The sequence below is a fragment of the Otolemur garnettii genome, unplaced genomic scaffold, assembly GCF_000181295.1.
Source record: "Otolemur garnettii isolate 467f Iridium unplaced genomic scaffold, OtoGar3 scaffold00016, whole genome shotgun sequence".
Lineage (NCBI taxonomy): Eukaryota > Metazoa > Chordata > Mammalia > Primates > Galagidae > Otolemur > Otolemur garnettii.
Genome location: NW_003852411.1, coordinates 21,606,388 through 21,628,700, shown reverse-complemented (window position 1 = coordinate 21,628,700; position 22,313 = coordinate 21,606,388). Strand labels below are relative to the sequence as shown.

Here is a 22,313-nt window from a genome sequence, read left to right as displayed (position 1 = left end):
ATAAACAATTTTTAGAAATTTCACTATATTTCATGACTGGAAGTTAGGTGCCATTTATTTAGTCCTAGGGACAATATAATTTTAAGTGGTACTAATTTTTGTTGTGTTACTTGGACAAATACATTAGGTACGTGTGATATTTTGTTACACTCATAATTGGATAGTGGTCCAGTCAGGACTCTTAGGATATCCATCCCCAAGTAACATACATTATACAGTTAAGTAATTTCTCATCATCTGCCCTTCTTCCACCTTAGCGGTACTAATTTCATCTGGTAGAAAGAAACTATGGAACTAACGGATCAATGTATAAAATTGGATCTTTTCTATGATCACACACTGTCCTCAGAAATAATGAAATGCCAACTTGAGAAACACAGACCCCAAATATCAAAAGAGGACATGAGGAGAAAGTGTGTTGGAAAGCCATTGTTGCTGCTGGGCTATCTCAGCTAAATAGTTCATTTTCTAATGTTTGGAAAACTACTAAGATGTACCCACCAAAAAAAGTAGGAAAGAAGAAATAAGGTAAACTTGGAAATAGCACATAATAAAATGGTGTGGAGAAATGGGGGTGAGAACTGTAAAATCACTGGGGACAGTCTACCTTGACTCCCAGGCCATGGGTCCAGGAATATAACCAGTAGATTGTGTTTACCAAAACCAACAAGAAAGCAAAACTGGGCAACCACGGGGACTGGCCAGATCCCCAGCCCCACCCCAATCACCAGGCCTTGGAGTGAGCTCACCAGTTCACCTGGTAGTGCACCAAGCAATGACTACCTCTTTAAAAGTTCCTCCCACTTGCCACTAATCCCCAGAGTGTGGGCTCAGAACGCGTTTTCTCTTTCCAACTACCCAGACAACTTGAACAGGACCTGGACATACAGAAGAAAGGAAGACAGGGAAAAGGTAGAAAAAGAAAAAACAGGTGATATTGTGAAGGGCTGAGAGGGAGGAGAGTGGGCTTGATAAACGGGGAGGGGGCAAGCTGCAGTTTGGTAGCACACGTGGCTGGAAGGAGAAGGGCACACAGCGCAGGCAGGTGGCTCATTTGTTTCTGACAATCATGGATCGTGATTTTACCAGGCAAATCTATGATTTTTGTCTAAAAAAGAAAAAATGGGAGAAGTAGTGGTAGAGCCTAAGGATGGTGCCAGGAACAGGAAAGGGTGAGGAAATGTAATTTGCTTAGAAGGAAATGGAAATTAGGGTTGGAAGCAAAGGGGGAGAAGTTGTTTTTAGGGTAGGGCTTGACTTTTCTTTTTGACTGAGAATAATATTATTAGGGAAAGAAAGAGGGCGACTACCCAGCATGCTGAACCTTGTTCCTCATCAAATCTTGTGTCAGAGAGAAAATAGAAGTGTGTGTGTGTGTGTGTGTATGTAGATATACATGTATTACATATTTGTTTCTTCACTCACATGTCCACGCATATGTATATACTCGGGTGGGTAGATGTATGGATATATGTGTTTTAGTTGTGAATCTCCTTTTCTTTCTCCCACATACTTTCTTTGGCAGAGAGAAAATAGCAAAAAGCTAAAAGCTAAAAAGATAAACATATGTGCTGATCATTAGACTCTTAATTTTGGAAAGCTAACTGAAAACCAAATGCTTCTTTGTTCAGAAAAAAAAAGGAACATTCTTTTTAGAAATTAGAGAAAAATGCAAAACGTAGTTGTAGATGACTAAAAGAAATTCCAAACTGTGTTTTTCTTGGATGTAAAAGTCTAGTTTTCAATTAAACCGAAGAGTGAAGCTAAAATAAATAAATAAGTGGGTAAATAAGTAAGTTTTCACATTCCTGTTCCTGGACATGTTCCCTAGGCCTTTGCACAGGCAACCATGGGGAAGAGAGTCGCCATCATTGGAGCAGGTGTCAGTGGCTTGGCCTCCATCAGGAGCTGTGTGGAAGAGGGGCTGGAGCCTACCTGCTTTGAGAGGAGCAACGACATCGGGGGCCTATGGAAATACTCTGTAAGTAGGGCATCATGGCAATAGATGGGACATGAGTTGGAAAGTGAGTTGGGAAGTGTACAAGAAAATGTTTCTTGAACAAGGCTTCCAAACCTGCTACCACGGCAGTTAGGTTTGGAATCCACAGAATACAACATGAGGAGGAAAGTATCCTTTTTGCAAGCATCCTTTTGGTTGGATCCTTTCCATCCAGGTTGGAAACATCCTTTTCACAAGTGGGAAGACAATTAGACAATTCGTAAATTAGTAAATTAGGGTTTAGCAGGCTTCTGTGTACAGAATTCACCTCTGATAAATTGTTAATGATATGAGCCAATAAGACATAAAATGTGTGGCCCATAGTGGTTAGGTTTATGCAATTATAATTGAATGAGTTACTTACTCATTTCAAAATTAAATGATTTTTCATTCTTTTTTGAAGTTACCAAAGGTCTTCTTAGTGATTCAGATCACAGAGTTTAAAGTTTCAGGCGCTAATTTTCCTCTTATGAAACCACATAATGGAGAGAGCTGCAAAAACCACCAAGAATAGAACATAGTGCTTTGAAGTTGTTCAACTCCCCTTTGTTTCTGTGGATTTATAATAAGGGCTCTATCAGCAAACACTCATGCCTGCACTTGTTTAATCACTTCGTGCATTGCTGGACTACAGCAGGTGTGAGAGCTTCCCTATGCTCTCTGTTCCATCAATATCTCTACACTGTGGGACCACGCCAGTCTCATCCATCTTATTCTTCTTCTCATAAGCCCACTTATATATGAAGATTAAGGAAGATCATCTAAAATGGGACACTTTAAGCCACTATTTCTTCTTCATATACACAATCAGTATTAAATTTTATATGCCTCAATAAAAACCTTATGTTTAATGAAACAGTATCTATAAAGTTCTTTAAATATTATAAAGACATGAGCTATTATTCCTACTAATATAGAAATGTTGTATACTGTAAAGAACTCTGGAAACCACCTAGCATTTTGTACAATGTTGTGGAGCCTAGGGTATGTTATTGGAATGGCTGACAGGGCTTCAAATTAGCATATTGATGACCCTTAGGGCCAATTCATTGACCACGTTTTAATAAGTCAAATGATTTCCCATTTAATTCTATCTTTATAATAATCCTATCAATTAGGTATGAGTTTTTCTTTTACAAATTTATCTGAAGCTTAAAACCAAAAGAAAAAAAATTACACAGCTGGTAAACAGTGGAGACTTCAGTTCAAGCTTGCCTTTCTTTCCAGCCTACATTTTTTTTTACTTAAGATTTATTTATTTATTTATTTATTTACTATGAAAGTAGATCAATTTTAATTCTAGCACCTGAAGCTATACAGGGTGTGCTTTACAAACTTCATAGGACTGTTGTACACGTTCAATAAAAGTGACAACTGTGTAATATCACTTAGTATCTGAGAATCAGGAACATACTTTTGAATTGTTTAAATACAATCCACAGAATTCAAAGCAAAATCAGAAACCATCCACAGTTATACTAATTGTCAATTAAAAGCTCTACACATGGCAGCACCCACAGCTCAGTGGGTGGAGCGCCTGCCACATACACCCAGGCTGGTGGGTTCCAATCCAGCCCGGGCCAGCTAAACAACAATGACAACTGCAACAAAAAAATAGTGGGGCATTGTGGCGGCCTTGTCATTCCAGCTACTTGGGAGGCTGAGACAAGAGAATCACTTAAGCCCAAACGTTTGAGGTTGCTGTGAGCTACGATGCTACGGCACTCTACTGAGGGTGACATAGTGAGACTGTCTCAAAAAAAAAATTTACACACTTAAAACTTGATGTAACAGTCAATATCTAGTAGGGGGTATTGAAACTGATTTCAGAGTCCATCCTGTTGTACTCTATTGGGAAGGTTTCTTGAGTAGATATGTGACTGGCCAGAACCAGACCAGCAAGTAAAAGCTCTACCACAGTTTGTGTAGTTTCAGCTTTTTTGTTCATTTTTTTTTTGTCAGTTAAAAGTGAAGAGTGAGAACTAAATACATATCTTTACATAACTACAAGGTGTGCTGTGAAAGCACATTTGCTTACAAACATATGAAAATACTTTTTAACTAGTTTGATGAGAAAATAATGTATAAAAGTATATAGCAAAAACATTTATCATCTCTGACCCTGGAAAGATCAATTCCATATTTTATATCACATCAAACAAAAACAGTTTATCCAGAAATACTTGAAAAGGAAGACAGACAGATATCACTCACTTTTACCCTTAGCATGACTGTGAAAAGAGTTAAATCAAAAAAACCAAGTACACTGAAATGCCCAAGTCCAGAATAGGCAAGTCAAATATAATCCTAAATCCAGAATAGGCAAGTCCTCTTCAAGAATAGGAGTAATAACAAAGGTTTTTATAACCGGTTTTTAATCTATGAATACAATAGGCATTTGGTATTTTGGCCACTGGAAAACAAAAGCTATAGCATCCATAAAGGTCTGAGATGTCTCACTTATGTAGATTCAATTCAGTGTATTTAAGGTTAACTAAAGTTGACACTGAAATTTTTAAAGACAGGCAAAAATTCACATTTAATAAAAAAAAAAAACTCCATATATGTCTATTTAGAATAACGGTAGGCAGTAAGATTCCAGAAGTTAAAAATTATTTCACAACCTGGGTCTTCCGCCTGGCAGACAGCTTAAGTTCCAAAACTGATTCATCTCTATTAAAATGTAAACGCTTTAAAAAAGAATGTGTCTGTCGATATAAACATATTTAAAAGGAATCAGGTAATCTTTGAAGCAGCCTTAGTGTTTCCTTTAAATCTGTGTGGAAATGGCCATTGTATTAGCTTCACAGATGGGATTAGCCAGCTTCTTGGTCTAAGACTAATAAGGTGAACATTCGTCTAAGGCTAGAAAGGTACCAACATGATGTAAACTGTAAGGAGAGGACATGATGAGGCTTTGGTAGCTAAAACTTGAGGCATTCTAGACAATGAAACATCAACAGCCTTTCTTGTCTTTTTCTTTCCGCGTTGGTTCTGGTGAAGGAGGACATTCCTGCTCTTGAAATTTCCTTCTAACCTGGACATGTTCATGGAAAGCTTGATCTACATTCATCCTACTCTTTGCCGATCCCTCCACCTATGTTACCTTAAGCTGTCACACTAACTGCTGTCCTTCTTCCTGTGTTACCTGTCTTTGATGACCCGGCTCTGCTTTATTACCAATTAAAATCACTGGAAACTCATCATGATCCTTTACTATGAGAATCTGTCTTTGAAACTTACAGATTTCTTCAAAACTGCCTCTATCTGTGACTGAGAAGACCAACAGAAAACCCTCACCAGTCCTCAGATACTGTTCTCTCATGGCCCAAACTTTTCTTGTCCTGCTGTATCTAAAATATCTAGCTGGCTGCTCTGTCATCTATCACACACGCTTGGTGTAAGAATCTTCAATGGTTGGATCCTAATCCGTTACAAAATAGAACTGGAGGAATGGGTGGTGAGCAGTGCCTTGCCCGTGCCACCCCCGCCGACCACCCCAAGCCTGTACTTTGTCTGACCCTGTGTATATTAGAGGATATGCATAGGTTATATGAAAATACTAAAATCCCTTTTATTTAAGAGACTTGAGCATCCCAGATGTTGATATCCACAGGGGAACCAGTCCCCCACAGACACCAAGGAATAATTGTAATTACTTGGAATTGGCCCCAAACATGATCAGTATTTTTTTTTCTTTTTCTTTTTTTTTTTTTACCAACTATCTTCCATTTCAAACTGTACATTCACAGGACCATGCAGAGGAGGGCAGGGCAAGCATTTACCAATCGGTCTTTACTAATTCTTCCAAAGAGATGATGTGCTTCCCAGACTTTCCATATCCTGATGACTTTCCCAACTTTATGCACAATAGCAAGATCCAGGAATATATCACTGCATTTGCCAAAGAAAAGAAGCTCCTGAAATACATACAATTCAAGGTAAGATGCTATCAACAAATTAGCTTTTGGCATAATGATGAGGAAGTCCATGTCTATTATTGAATTTTCATTTGTTACTTTTCACTATCCCTTTCTTATTTGTCAACATTTTTAACAGTATGGTCTCTCTAACTCTAGATTTAGAGAATATATCTTCTTAAGAATATAAAGGAAATTTATAAAATTTGACTGCATATAGTTCTCAGGTCAAGAGGCCACTAATTTGTAAATCAATAACAAAAAAATGTAAAATAGCCATGAATTTGGAAATTAAAACTTCTTTTTTTCCTAAATAATATACAAGTCAAAGAAGAAATTTCAATGAGAATTTAAAAATATAACTGATAATAATTTAGATTCTATATATCACTATTTGTGAGAAACATAAAAAGCTATACTTTCAAGAAAATTTTAAACATAAATGCATATATTAGAAAGGGGAAAAGATTAAAAATTAATAAGGTAAGGAAGTTCAATAAATTGGTAAGAGAAAAGCAGAATAAACTCAAAGGACACAGAATGAAGGAGATAATAAAAAGAAATTAATAAAATAGAAAATAAGGCCTGGTAACAAAATTAAAAAATTATTCTTCAAATATTCTAATAAAATAAACATCAGATGAATCGCTGGTAGTTTTAGAAAAAAATAGCAAAGGCACAAATAAGTTATATTGGAAATGAAAAGATAGACAAAATAGACGCAGACTAAATACTATAAAAATGTTTGCAAGATAATATTTTAAATTGGTTAACTCTTTTCTTAAAAACATTTTATAAATTTCACTCAAGAAGTAGAAAGCCTGAATAGTCCTTGATGATTCATAGTTCTTTTGACCTAGAAATTAAAAATCTTCCCATAAAGAAAGTCAACACTTCCATAGATGAGTACTTTCAAATTTGCAGTGAACAAATTATCAGTATTTTATATACTCTTTCAGAAATTAGAAAAGGAAGTATGATTCCAAACTCTTTCTATAAAATGATAACCTTGATATCAAAAGCAGACAGGATAATGTGAAGTAGAAAAACTACAGGCCAATCTCCTTCATGAAAACTCATGCAAAAATCCTTCCAAAATGAACTCAACAAAGTATTTAAAAAGACTAACTGCCTATATTGAGTTGAGGATGTGAGAGTATTTTAACATTATGAAATATAAACATATAATTTCCTACGAAAACCTGTGACAGTCAGAAAACCATGTTTATTTAACAAATTCAAGGAGATATTTAACACTGAAATTTAACACTGATTTGTACTTGAAAGAAAGAAAAAAAGAAAACTGTCACCAAACTAAGATTAGAAGGGCATTTTCTTTATTCATCAAAACACACACAAGCGCTTAAATCTGCACTTCTCATTATGGTACCATTAGCCACAAAACTGAGATGTGCTCTATGTATAAGATACAGACTATCTAAAAAATACAAAAAAAAATTATTTGATTAAATATTGAAACATTAATATATCAGATAGAATTAGATTTAATTATATGTTGCTTCACTTTTTACAATGACTACTGCATTTACTTTTTATGTTAACTACTAGAAATTTAAAATTACATACGTTGCTCAGATTATATTACTACCGGACAATGCTGTGTTTGGTAGTGAAAAGTTAGAAGCATTCCCCTTGAAGTCCAGAACACATAAAAATCACTTATTTTTATTATTTATTTTCAATAATCTTAAGAAATCTAAGAAACAATATCATAAATAAAAAAATAGAGGGAATGACAATAAATAAAGAGAAAGCATCATTATTATAAATGATATCTCACTGACTAAACCCCAAATAATCTACAAATTATTAAAATTAATGACAATACAAAAAACATTAGACAAAGTATGTTATATAAGATCCATATATAAAAATCAATTGCATTTCTATAAACCAGCAACAAACAAATTATAATTTAAAAAGGTATCATTTATAAAAGGGTAACTAAGTAAATAATATCAGAGTTATTCAAATGATGTGCATGATCCTATGAGTTTATAAGGGCTCATTTTATTAATATATTTCATAAGAAGTAAAAATGTTACATATGTGTACATTCTCCAATATGTATGTATGAAATAACCACATCCTAAAGTTTTGAAGAACAATTAATATCAAATGAAGGTTGTCTTTCCAATATAATCAGAAGAACTGAAAGTTATTTTTGTTTTTTATTATAATTTTTTTAATTTTAAGTTAATGCAAAGATATAGACAACCAGGTCACAATAGTTGAATTTATGAGGTACAGCCCATCTTGTAGTTGTATTCTGCACCCCAAAGGTGTGCCATACACCCTTACATTGTGCCCATTAAGTGGGAGCACACCGATCCCCCTCTGTTCTTTCTTCCCTCTCCTCACCTTGAATGGAAATGAGTTTTTCTCCCATGTGGGCGTGAATTATATCATGTACTGGCTTCATATTAGTATTGAGTACATTGGATACTTGCTTTTTAATTCTAGGGATATTTTACCAGGAAGAATGTGCTTTAACTCCATCCAGGTTAATACAAAAGATATAAAGTCACCATCTTTTTATGGCTGTATAGTATTCCATGGTATACATATACCACACTTTGTTAATCCATTCCTGAGTTGATGGGCATTTAGGTTGTTTCCACTTCCTGGCATTTGTAAATTGAGCTGCAGTGAACAATCTAGTGCAAATGTCTTTATGATAATATGATTTTTTTTCTTCTGGGTAGATCCCTAGTAGTGGGATTGTAGGGTCTGAAAGTTTTTTTTTAAAGAAGGAGCACACTAGCAGGCAGTTGTTTAGTCAAGAGCTGCCCAAGTAGCTTCAAAATCACCTGGGCTTTTTTAGTAACTTAAGTTTTCATGCCCTGCCCCAACCTACTGAACTAAAACATCTGGGAGTGTGATCCAGGAATGTATACTTTAACAAGCTTTGTTAAGTGGTAGTAAGATTTGAGAAAAACATGTATCCTTAAAATAGAGAAAATATTTTATTTTAAGACAATAATAACATTAAAAATGAAATGGCTAGAGGGTGGTAGTTACAAAAATTAGTGCCCACCAAATTATGTACTATAGGTGGTGTGCACCTTTTGTACACTATAAACTGAATTCACTGTCCTGTCTCCTAGGGGTGTCACTCTTGTACTGCAGAAAATATTAGTCATGCACAAAAAGCCATGCACAGATATATATATAATATCCACACATGTATACATTTATATGTATACACATGTATATATTGTGTGTATATATTTAAATTTAGTGTTCTGTTTTATTGGGGGGATTTTAAATTTGTAACATGTGCCTCAACAACGAATTCAGCATTTTTCCTAAGTCACTACTTTTTTCATATTACTTTTGTCAATTCTACTTGCTAGCATAGAAAATATTTCTTTCTATATTTCTCTTAGACATTTGTGTCCAGTATAAATAAACGTCCTGATTTCTCAACTACCGGCCAATGGGAAGTTATCACTGAAAAAGATGGCAAAAAAGAATCAGCCATCTTTGATGCTGTAATGGTTTGTTCTGGACATCACGTGTACCCCCACCTTCCAAAAGAATCCTTTCCAGGTAATGTGAAAATTCAAACTGCTCTCTATACATCAGGGAAGAATGAATATCTTGATGATGTCATTTTTTTTCCCTCAAAGTAGAAACAGGTCAAATTAAAATATACTTCTTTTATATCTCATATATGTGGAAAGTTAAAATTCCATATTATTGTCAGTATATCGACTCACAAAATCACTTTTGTTAAAGTAGTTAGGGGTTGTTTTGGAGGGGTTTATTTTGAGACTCTGTCTCACTCAGTTGCCCTGGGGTTGAAAGCCCTGGCATCATAACTCACAGCAACCTCAGTCTTGGGCTCAAGCAATCCTCTTGCCTCAGCCTCCCCAGTAGCTGGGACTATAGATGCCTGACACAGGCCTAGCTAATTTTTGTTTATTTGTTTGTTTGTTTTTAGAGATGGTCTTGCTCTTGCTCAAGCTGGTCTCTAACTCCTAAAGTCAAGCAATCCACCAGCCTCAGCCTCCCAGAGTACTAGGATTATAGACATGAGCCACCGCTGCCTCATCAGCCTTCTGGGTTTTTTTCAATGAAAAACAAACTAATTCACATGTTTCTCACTTTTCACTCAGGATTAAAAGATTTTAAAGGCAAATGCTTCCATAGCAGGGACTATAAAGAACCAGGTGCATTCAAGGGAAAGCGAGTCCTGGTGATTGGCCTGGGGAATTCAGGCTGTGATATTGCCACGGAACTGAGCCACACAGCTGCACAGGTACCACTTCCCAGTTACTCAAGGGACTGTATCTAAAGAGACAGAAACAGTTATCATTGGAAAGGTGTGACATGAAACAGGGTGGGGGAGGGTATCTGATGTGAAAACTAAGCTCAGCTTCCCTAAGCTGCATGTAAGGTTTTAAATCACTTAGAACAGCAGTTCTCATTCTGTGGATTGCGACCCGTTTGGGGGTCGAACGACCCTTTCACAGGGATTGCCTAAATACATCCTGCGTATCAGATATTTACATTATGATTCAAAACAGTAGCAAAATTACAGTTATAAAGTAGCAACGAAAATAATTTTATGGTTAGGGATCACCACAACATGAGGATCTATATTAAAGGGTTGCAGCATTAAGAAAGTTTAGAACCACTGACTTAGAGACAGGCAGAACACTGGCCAGGAGTGATATTGTCATACAACAATCTCAAGACTTTTGGAGCCTAATGAGTGTGATCAATCTCTGTGAAACCAGATTTAGGGTTAAGGTTATGACTCTGAGAATCTTGGGTAAGTCCTTCATTCCCTCGAATTTCAGGTTTCTCAATGGTAAAACAGATAAAAATTAAACCTCCTTTTGGTGCTTGTTAGAATTAAAGATTGGAATGTGATTTAAGCAATAGAGATTAATTTATTTATTCATTTATGCATGTATTCATTCCATGGCTATTTATTGAGAGTCTACTATGTGCCCAGCAGTGGCTTGGATGCTAGAATGGAACAGATAGGATAGGATTCTTGCACTGAAACAAGAGCTTCCACTAGAATGAATGATAAACAAGTGAGTCAGACACTAAATGCTATGATTCCAGGCCTGGAGGCCTCACAAGGAAGGGAGAACTAAACCAGTCCTTGAAGTGTAAATATAGAGTATATGATTGTCAAGGGGACTGTTCAAGTAAAGGAAAACGGCATGAGCAAAGGTATGAAGATAAGAATGACCACTGCATATTTGACTATTATAGGTTCATCTTATTGGAATGGAGGTTCTTAATAGTAAAAATTTTTATGATGCATTATGGTACTCAGATGCCTCCATATAAATGAGCTCCTTTGATTGTGGGAAGAAGGTAATTGAGTTTTATTATGACCATTTTACAGAAAAGATAACTGAGGCCCAGGAATGTCAGCTGTCTTCTTGAAAATCATAGAGAAAATTAATATTTGAGCCACCAAAATGTTTAGAGAACTGAAAGCTAAGCCTTCTGATTCCAAGAACAGATATGCTACAGGAATTAAGACAGGAAAGAAAGATTAGAGTCAAGTTATGTCATATATTTTAATGACTTGAATGTCAGGTTGACTCTGAATGTAGATTAGAGTTCTAGAAGTTAGTTTAGGAGAGCTTTCAGGATTCATAGCTATGCAAGAAGGGAAAGAAGCTTCCCTTTACCTTACTGTGAAGCTGAATGATACTTTGGCATTGTCCCAAGTTGGGGTGAGGGACAGCCTTTACACATCTGCATCAACAAACACCGAGAGCAAGAAACCCAGACAGTGTAAGATCCTGAGTGAGGTCAAATGCTGTTCAGCCAAAGCATTTCCCAAAGAACACTAACGGCTGAGAGGTGGCTTCCAGCCCACTTTCAACAGCTAGAGTAATAAATCCATTCCCAAAGGGGGCGGCGGGGGGCACGTCACAATGTCTGCTACACACAATCACTAAGTCTGTGGTTGAATTGGTGTTGTTTAAGGTCATCATCAGCTCCAGAAGTGGCTCCTGGGTGATGAGCCGGGTCTGGGACAATGGCTATCCTTGGGACATGTTATATGTCACTCGATTTGGAACCTTCCTCAAGAACAACTTACCGACAGCCATCTCAGACTGGTTGTACGTGAAACAGATGAATGCCAGATTCAAGCACGAGAACTATGGCTTGATGCCTTTAAATGGGTAACACAGAGTTAAATGTGATTTGGCAGCCTGCTTCTCCCTCTGTCAACAGCCTTTAATGTGTGTTGCAACCCAAAACCAGTCGAAACATGTCCATGGATATCAAAGGAAAAAAATTAGGAGTGATTTCCTGTTTTGTAATCCTCCATACTAGATTTCCACAGCTGGAGCATTATATAATAGTTCAGGCATTAGTCCCGAGAGTAATGATAATCATGGTCAACGTGCTTCAAGCGCTTAATACATGTCAGAGCCTCAGCGAGGTTTGTGACTGTGAGGAAGGCTCTATCAGTATCCCCTTTTTAGAGATGAGAAAACTGAAGATCCGTGTAGTCAATAACTTTACCAAAGTCCCGCAGCAAGGAAATAGAAGCAGCATCAAAAATAAAGATCTGCTGATTCCAGAACCCCCTCCCTGAGCCACCTGCTCTGCTGTCTCTCACTTTGGTAAGCATGGCAAGAGAATTTCCTCTGTCCTACACTCTCATTACTTAACTGGCCCTTAACTGGCCCTCCCGCCGGGCACAGGCAGGCCACACTGCTTTCCCCTTCAATCTCCTCCTCACTTTCTCCTGTAACACCCTCCAAGCCGGTCCCATAAGACACGGCTTTGCCATGGAGGAAAAAAACCCACGTTATAAACAAATTCATATCATAATGAATTCGTTAATTCAACAAATACCTAAAAGTATTTAGTATGTGTCAAGTCCTATGTTAAATCCTGTGGACATATTACTAAATGAAACAGGCAAAAATCTCTGTCCTCCAAAACCTGGAGCCTAAATTCTAAGTAGCGGGCAACAGACAAGAACAATTGGCAGAAGATGACACGGTGATGTGCGCTGGGCAGAAAAGGAAGCGGGCAAGGGCCATGGCTAGTGCCATCAGGACAACTTAGGATTTTTTCTGGAATAGGCTTTAACTGGGGACTGAGTACAGGTGTTTATTCTGGAAGTGGAAAATGCTTTGTGGAAAGAAAGAAGGTGATCAAGAGAATGAAGATCAGGCGAGAAAATCGCGACTTCTCTTGCTTTACAATGATGTTTCACATCAGTCTTGTTCTTTAGCCACACCGGCAATACTCAGTGGCTCAGGAAAAAGATCTCGGGGAGTTTTCTCTTTCTGCATCAATTGGCATGGGGGCCAACAGAATGAAGGGGAGATACTCGAGTTGTCATGACTGTCTCCATTTTTCCTGCAGAACCCTGAGGAAAGAGCCTGTGTTTAATGATGAGCTCCCCGCTTGCATCCTGTGCGGCACCGTGTCTGTTAAGCCTAACGTGAAGAAGTTCACAGAGACCTCGGCCATTTTTGAGGACGGGACTGTGTTTGAGGCCATTGACTGTGTCTTTTTTGCAACAGGCTATAATTATGCCTACCCCTTCCTCGATGACTCTATCATCAAAAGCAGAAACAACGAAGTCACCTTGTTTAAAGGCATCTTCCCTCCTCTACTGGAGAAGCCAACCATGGCAGTAATTGGCCTTGTTCAGTCCCTTGGGGCTGCCATCCCCACAGCTGACCTCCAAGCCCGCTGGGCAGCACTAGTAATAAAAGGTAAGTAGAAAAAGAAGCTCATCAGTGGGGAAGATGAATGACAGCAAGAATAATGTTGGGTCTTTTTGAAAATAATTACAAGGGTACCATCCAATTTTGAGAATCTATAATTCTATATTTTTGTTGCTATGTTTTACAAGCAATTTAAAGTATATTATACCATATTATCATGTGCAATAGTACAAGATATTATTAGAGGAGTTTTTATGACTTATACCTTCTTACAGCTGAGAATTACCCGAGATCATTTACTAAATTCAAGAACATAGAGCTCTTTGTCATAAGTACACAACAAATTTATAAAATTATGATTTTGAGGCTCAGTAAAATTACATTGCTTGAAAGATTAATAAGGTAAGATGTCCTGGGCCAGGCGCCGTAGCTCACACTTTTAATCCTAGCACTCTAGAAGGCTGAGGCCAGTGGATTGCTTGAGCTCAGGAGTTCAAGACCAGCCTGAAAAAGAGTGAGACCCCATCTCTAAAACATAGCTGGGCACTGTGGTGGGCACCTGTAGTTCCAGCTACTGGGGAGGCTGAGGCAAGAGAATCACTGGCGCCCAAGAGTTTGAGGTTGCTGTGAGCTATGATGCCATAGCACTATACCGAGTCTGACAAAGTGAGACTTTGTCTCAATAAATAAATAAATAAATATTTGCAAATCAATATCCAGCCAATTTTAGATATCCACAGTCATGGAAAATGTGTTTCCTGGAAAGCCATTGGTTTCTCTGCTACTGTTATCTTCCTGCCATTTGGTAGATAAGGACAAGCAATGGAGCATTCAAGACAGAAAGTCTCTAGGTATGCCAAATGGTCAGTCTCTAAAATGTAATACTGAGTCCTTGATTCTTAAAGAGAAATGACACAACAAACTTGTCTGAGGTCTAGAAATGAAGTCAGCAGCATCCTCCACTAGCAGGCACTAGGGTCAGATTCACAACCAGCTACAAATAGAGTTATAGGTAGGTGCTGAATGTAAGACCAAGTATTCAGGGAGCGGATTGTATGAAATTCCACACAGGCTTCCACTTAGGAGTCAGGCCCAGAAAGACTGGCATTAAAGGAAGGGTGAGATATTTACACTCACAAGGACAAGAAGTGTAACTTTGGACTCTGAAGAAAAGAAACAAGGCAATTGATAGGGAATTGATGTACAAGACAGAGGCTCAGTCTTAGGGCAAGTGGAGAATAAGAGGACCAGGTTGGAGGCGCTAGTTACAAGCAACCCAGGGACAGTAGCTGGTGGACTGTCCAATACTGTTTCTTTTCTCCCAATTTCTTTTCATGCCCAAGATCAGGACAGGTTCCAAGGATTAGAACCAGGTCCTATCTATAAAAACTGTTTAAATGACCCTTCTTATAAAGATGGCAGGGATGAGAACTGGAAGTTCTAATCTCATTCAAGGTGACTCCAAGATTACCAAGGAAATCATCCTAAATTTAAATTATCTCTGGGCACAAAAGTATATTTTGGTGTGAGTTTCAGAGTGCTCTGTAGACCTATATCAGCCTGAAATCCTGGAGCAGCTGCAACTCAGGTCTGGTTTCCTGGGCTCTCTTACATCCTTGGTGACTTGTGGACAGTCCATATCCTCAGTTACATTCAAGACTTGTTGGCTCTCTAGAGAAAGACCTGGGGCTTCAAGGAATTCTACATCTTATCTGCCAAAAATACCCCTTTCTGGCCAAAGCAGGATTTTTCCTATGAAGGTTTTTTTTTTCCTTAAGTCTTGATAAAATGACATTGATTCACCTCTAGCTTTAATTTGTTAGATAACATTCTTAAAATATGACCATGAGATTAGAATATAATCCCTGAAATTTATTTTAAATATCTGGTAACCAGCTTGAGAGCAAAGATCCTATGATATTTAGGTAATGGTTTTTAATTATTGTGACAAGTAGCCATTCTGAGAAGACTAAGAAAGAACTGTATGTCTCTCAGAATGATTGCCTGTTCATTTGCTCATGATTTTATTTTGCTGGAGGGTGACAGAAGACAAAAATATTAATGTGATTCCTAAATCATTATTTAGAGGGGAGTTTTGGAGGCTGGTCCTAGGCTAGACTTATTTAATGATTCTCTTATCTGTCCCTCTTTTTCAGGAACTTGTGCTTTGCCCTCTGTGAAAGATATGATGGATGATATTGATGAGAAAATGGGGAGAAAGCTTAAGTGGTAAGAGCACCTATTATAATGGGGGTCTAGGCTTTCCATGGAAAAGTCAGAGTTTGTGAATGCTTGAATCTGTTTTGATTTTGAATAGTCCTGAATTAGGATAGTCCATTAGGATGACAGCTGTGAGTTACATTCTCATTCAACAAATAGTAATTAAAGACCTACCTTGCACCTGACACTGTATTAAGTCCTGTTAAGTGCAAGACGCAAAGTGAATAGGGCTGAGAATTTACACTATATGGTGTTAGAGTTCCATGGCTCCTGAAATGTATCACAGAAAGTAGATCCAGAAAGGATTAGAAACTAAAGGAGTCTGAAGCCTCATGGAAGTGAACTTTTATTCCCTATCCCTGTAGTCCCCAACCTCCTGGGCCACGGACTAGTAACAGTCCGTGGGCCTGTTAGGAACCTGGCCATATCGCAGGAGTTTCACATGAGACCAACATGAAAATTCTTTGGAAAAACAACAAAGTACAGGATAAATGAGCATTGTGCCCTTTACTTACAGGAGAGATTGACATTGATTCCCACAGATAAAACACGTGAGGCGTTTTCCCTGTTCTTGTTTCTACATAGACTACGGACATCCACTGTGGTGCTTCCTCTCCCACCTCTAGGTTTGGCAACAGTGAGACCATCCAGACAGATTACATCGTTTATATGGATGAACTTGCCTCCTTCATTGGAGCAAAGCTCAACATCCCGTGGCTCTTCCTCACAGATCCCAAATTGGCTGTGGAAGTTTTCTTCGGCCCTTGCAGCCCCTACCAGTTTAGGCTGGTGGGCCCAGGGAAGTGGCCAGGAGCCAGAGATGCCATCTTGACCCAGTGGGACCGGACATTGAAACCCACAAAGACAAGAGTTGTTGGGACTCTTCAGAAGCCAGGCTTCTTCTTCCATTGGCTCAAGCTCCTTGCTGTTCCTATGCTGTTAATTGCTGTCTTCCTTGTGTTGTTCTAATCGTTCCCTCGAGGATTTCTGAACGTTACCGACAATACTCAGGCAATTTCTGAACGTTACCGACAATACTTCCTATTTAAAAATTAAGATTTCTCACATCTCCTACTCCTTTTTAAATAAGCTCCTTTAAGAATCATGGCATGATCTAAAAAGAGCATCAATCACATCTCTGTAGGCTCTTGGTAATCAGAACTGTGTTCTTTATGTCTAATTTAAATCATTCCTGAAACATTTTGACATGATTTCTTTTCCCCTGTAGAAAATGTTTGAAATAAACACTTCAACTTTAAACAAAGAGCAAATTAAGCAAAATAATATGATATTCCCAAGCTACATCTACAAACCATTTGCAGGATAAAAGGGAGAGTCTGGCTACTGTATTTCATTTTTGTTTTGTGGAGCAATCCTCCAGGCAAGACCTCCTCTTCCCTGGCCAAGAAGCACAGCACCTGGACCTGGTCTATGTTGAAAATTAACACAAGGTAACTCATTTTATTTATACTCTCAATAAGGAAACAAATATTCCAACATATAACAGAAAAACAACAACCACAACAGAAAGCAGCAGCGGCAGCAGCAAGGACCAAATATGCATTTTAGCTGAAGGGAAATCTTTTTAAAAGTTAAATACTCTACCAAAACTGTGACCAAAGTCTAATACTACCTGTAGAGGTTGAACTTCTCAGGTACCAGAAGTCTAAAATATTATTTTAAAATCAGCAATATTGCCTTTTGTCATCAAAATTCTGATAATTATAATTTTTAAATTTTGACAGTTTAGAGCAAAGAAAATGACATATATATCGGGAAAAGATCACATTTTTATCTAATGCTTTCTTTTTTTCTGTTATTTTCTTTATATTTTTATTTTTAAAGCTGAAATTTATCATGAGGGCTGTACGCAATTTAAATCTTTCTCTTTTCCTAATTATGTATTGTAACAAAGTTAACATTCTGCTTTTAGGCAGGGTACAGTGGATCGTGCCTGTAATCTTAGCACTCTGGGAGGCTGAGGCGGGTGGATTGCTTGGGCTCAAGAGTTCAAGACCATCCTGAGCAAGAGCAAGACCCTGTCTCTACTAAAAATAGAAAAAATAAAATAAAAAATAAAAACTAACCAGGCATTGTGGCAGGTATCTGTAGTCCGAGCTACTCGGGAGGTTAAGGCAAGAGGATCACTTAATTCCAGAAGTTTGAGACTGCTGTGAACTATGACACAGAATAAGACCCTGTCTCAAATAAATAAGTAAATAAATAAATATTGCTTTTAGGGTGTGAAATATTCCCACATATTGCTAAGTGAAACAAACTTTTCTTGAAAACCTGTGTCCTAAAAGGAATCAAGTAACCAAAAATTTATGCAGTCCATAGGCTTATTTCATTTGTTATTATAAATGCTAGTACACAAATAAAATTGAATAGTAAATTGCTATAATCCAATTTCTATAATACTTTTTGTATGAAACTATGGTTTCAATAGTTGTCTCTTCCAAAATTCATGTTCAAACTTAATCCCTGATGTGGCAGTATGGAAGGGGAGGGACCTTCAAGAGCTGATTGGATGATAAAGGCTCTGCCCCCATGAATGGATTAATCATGCACCTGCTCTCACCAGATGCAGGGTCTCAGCCTTGGACTTCTCAGCCTCAAACAACTCAAGAGCAAAAAACCCCAAATAATCCAATTTTTTAAAGGCAAATGAGTTGAATGCACATCTATAAAAAAGAGAAAATACAAATGGCCAAGTGGCATATGAAAAATTGTTCACCATCACCAATCATCAAGGAAATGCAAATCAAAACCACAATGAGACAGGGCGGTGCCTGTGGCTCAAAGGAGTAGGACGCCATCCCCATATGCCAGAGGTAGCTGGTTCAAACCCAGCCCTGGCCAAAAAAATAAAAAATAAAAAAATAAGACAGATAACATCTCACCTCAGTTAGAATGCCTATTATCCAAAATAATAATAATGATAATAACAACAACATATGCTGGTGAGGATTTGAAGACAAAGGAACTCTCATATGGTTGGTAGGAATGTAAATTAATACAGCCATTACGGAAAACAGTATGACGATTCCTCAAAAAACTGAAAATAGAACTATCATATGATCCAGCAATCCCACTACTAAGTATAAAGCCAAAGGAAAGGAAATCAGAATGATGAAGAGATATCTACACTCTTGTGTTTATTTCAACAACCATTCACAATAGCCAAATATGTATATATACACAATAGAATACTATGTACCCATAAAAAAGAACAAAATTCTATCATTTGTGGCACCATGGATGTTCTTGGAGGACATTATGTTCAGAGTTATAAGCCAGGCACAGAATTTAAATACTATGTGTTCTTACTTATATGTGGGAGCTAAAACAGTAGAGAGCAGAATAGTGGTAACTGGACACTGGGGAGGAGGGGGAGGATGGAGAATATCTTAAGGTGGGTTAATGAATACGAAGGGACGGCTAGACAGGAGGAATCAATTCTTGTGTTCTATAGCACTAGAGAGTGACTGCAGTTACCGTTAATAATTTACCACTTACTCTCAATAGCTCAAAGAGCAGATTTAGAATGTTTCCAATACAAAGAAATGACAAATGTTTGAGGGGTGATGGATATGCTAATTAATTGCTTTGCTTTGATCATTATCCATGGTATACATATATCAAAATATCATACACTGTACTTCATGTATCTATGTAATTATTATGCATCAATTAAAAATAATAATAAAATCAAAAGAATCAGGTTGGAAATAATAAAACCCAAAGGCCCAGGAGAAACTTGCAGAGCTGGGATCTCATCTCTGAGGAGGGTGCCCACTTGCTGGTGCTGGTGTCTCTGAGCTCACATGAAAACTGGCTCTGCAAGTGTTGGAATCATTGAAACTGGAACTAGCTACAGCAGCAGCGTGGTTGCCAAGATGGAGACAAAAATGCTAACAGGAGCAGGAATCAAGTGACCGTAAGTTACTCCTTTTCCATACTCTGAGACTCCCCCAGATAAGAAGCAAACAAGCAAAGGAAAATGAAGCTTTCAGAGATTCAGCCCCAGCATCAATGAAACGGAACACGAAAAAACAGGTTTAAAGTTGAAAGAAAATAACTTAATCAGAAAGCATTTTTAAACCCATCTCAAATGCCACCTCCCCCATAAAGGCTTTCTGAATTTATTCTATATAGTATGTTTCCCCTCTCCTTTGAATCACTATAGAAACTTAGAGTCTGATTGGTGTCACTTGTATTTTGCTCTGTACTATAGTTAGGCCAGTGCTTGACTTAATCGCTCCACTCTCCCCTCTCATCTTTCTCTGTACATGGACACATACGATGTTAGAACAGTGAAACAATTTTTTATTTATGTTCCTATCTCCTGGAACTTCTCAATAACTGGATTTGAATGTATTCATTGCTGAACCCACCGTACCTAGAAATGGACCTAGAATATAGTACTGTGTGCACGCGCCATGTGTAAAACAAAGGAAACTGAATTGAGTATCAGTCCAGGAAAATCAGACGTGACTGACAAGAGGGGATTTTGAATATAAGAATATCTTTTTTAAACAATATGTCATTTCTTTACAATGACACCCTAAGACAAAAGAAAATATCTTCTTTTTGTAATGATTACCTAATCTCAAACTCAGAAAACGTCTTAGCATCTAATTCAATGCCTTCCTCCACTCCTCCCCTTGCCCATGTCAGAAGGAAGATATACACCCAAATCCCACAGATTTAAGGGATCCCAGAGCACCACAAATGTAGACAATGTCTTCTACAACCAGTACAATTATGAAAAAAATGTATTTGGCATAGATTTCCCTGAGAAAATAAACATATCATATTATATTTAAAACAAACAAAAATATGGTTCTAAGCATGCCTGTGGAAAGAAATGAAGTCTAGGTCTGGTGGGGTCGGTGGCTCATGCCTGTAATCTTAGCACTGTGGGAGGCCAAGGCAGGAGGAGTCCTTGAGCTCAGGAGTTCAACACCAGCCTGAGCAAGAGTGAGCCCCCATCTCTGCTAAAGATAGAAAAAAATTAGCTGAGTGTGGTGCCACACACCTGTAGTCCCAGTTACTGAGGAAGCTGAAGCAGGAGCTTCACTTGAGCCCAGAAGTTTGAGGTTACCATGAGCTAGGTCTAATGTCACAGCACTTTAGTCTCAGCAATAGAGTGAGCCTCAGAAGGAGAGAAGGGGAGAGGAGAGGAGAGGACGGGAGAGGAGGGGAAGGGAGGGGAGAGGAGGCAGGGAAAAGGAGAGGAAGGAAATGAAATCTGTTCCAAATCCTGGGATACCAGAGAGCTACTAATTTAGTCACTATTCTCTGTTATTAATAAGAAAATGCTATATGGCAGGATAGGCGTGTTCAGTGTTCGTTCCTTCATGGCCACATCAGTTTTAACAACCATCCACACTTGAAAAGTACTTTCACAAGACCCAGGTAATCCACGTGAGCTATTGTAACACCTACGTAGAGCACACAAATAAGAAAAGACACATTGAAAAGGATAGGAAGGACAGTGACGCCATCCCTTCTCCTCTAGGTCTGGGCAGGAAAATGTTGAGAGAGACATCCTCCACAAGGGAACAGGGCACAGAGAGTGAAGCAAGTACCCAATTTTGCTATAAACTCCAGAAACAGACCTGCCGTAGTGAAGCCCAGTGCCAGCCCAGTCCCAAGGACCCAGGCTCCTGGCCCACCCCAGTACCATGCTAGTAACCCCAGGCAACAGACTGACCCCTGTAGACCCAGGTCTCCAGTCCTACCTGAGGCTCCAGGCCAGCACCCAGGCTCCAGGCACCAGGCTACTGAGGACAAAGGTTCCAGGCTCACTCCTGCACCAAGTCAATGGCAAGAAAACAAATAACTTGACTGTGTTGATGGACAAGCACGTTCCAACAGGTTCCATCAGCTGAACTTCATATCACCCTTCACTCCCACTTGGTGGGCTGGAGGCATCTGTGGCAACAGCAACTGTTTCTCACCCACTGGGTGGTCTAGTGGTGTGACCTCTCCAGTTCTGTAGAAGCCCCCTGGTTTCTGCTCTTACAGCCTTGTGTCTGTTGCAAGCACTCAACTCCCTGCATTATATCTCTTTCTTCAACTAATGTAGTGTTTTCTGCCTCCTGCTGTAAATCATGACTGATGTGCATATAAATCGCCACATAAAATCCTAACAAGGGGAGAGGACCTTCTTTGAGGCCTCAGGTCTATAATGGCTCAGCAAGTCCCCCAACATCTACCTCCTAAATATCTCTTAAGTCCTGTCTCTATTCTCCATTCCCCTGGTGCTGCTCTAATTCAGGTCCTCAGTGTCTCTGGCCTAAACCATTGACATGACAGCCTGGGTTTGATCTCCTTGATTGCAGTCACCGTGCACGCCAGCCCCCAAACAAATCCCATCTTGTCCCCTCCTGTAATCTCCTTGTTCAGAGTTCTTGAAGGGAATCACCACAACAGAAAGGATGATATCCAAACCCCTGAGTGTGGCATTCTGAT

The 22,313-nt window shown here is 38.5% G+C and overlaps 1 protein-coding gene and 1 pseudogene across 2 annotated transcripts; one reads left to right on the top strand and one right to left on the bottom strand.

The window, feature by feature from the left end:
• The first annotated feature begins 758 nt into the window (after nucleotides 1–758).
• On the top strand, nucleotides 759–17,182 carry FMO3 (flavin containing monooxygenase 3). Of its 2 annotated transcripts, none has more exons than XM_003785710.3 (9): nucleotides 759–912; nucleotides 1,832–1,981; nucleotides 5,752–5,940; nucleotides 9,330–9,492; nucleotides 10,062–10,204; nucleotides 11,905–12,104; nucleotides 13,306–13,661; nucleotides 15,770–15,842; nucleotides 16,460–17,182. In XM_003785710.3, the coding sequence occupies exons 2-9, from the start codon at nucleotides 1,850–1,852 to the stop codon at nucleotides 16,800–16,802; spliced, it is 1,599 nt and encodes a 532-aa protein (XP_003785758.1). In that variant the 5' UTR covers nucleotides 759–912; nucleotides 1,832–1,849; the 3' UTR covers nucleotides 16,803–17,182. The 2 variants fall into 2 exon arrangements, with proteins under 2 accessions (XP_003785758.1, XP_023366541.1); XM_023510773.1 differs by having other exon boundaries at nucleotides 759–931.
• On the bottom strand, nucleotides 3,735–8,425 carry LOC111723812 (annotated as a pseudogene).
• Nucleotides 17,183–22,313: the final 5,131 nt, after the last annotated feature.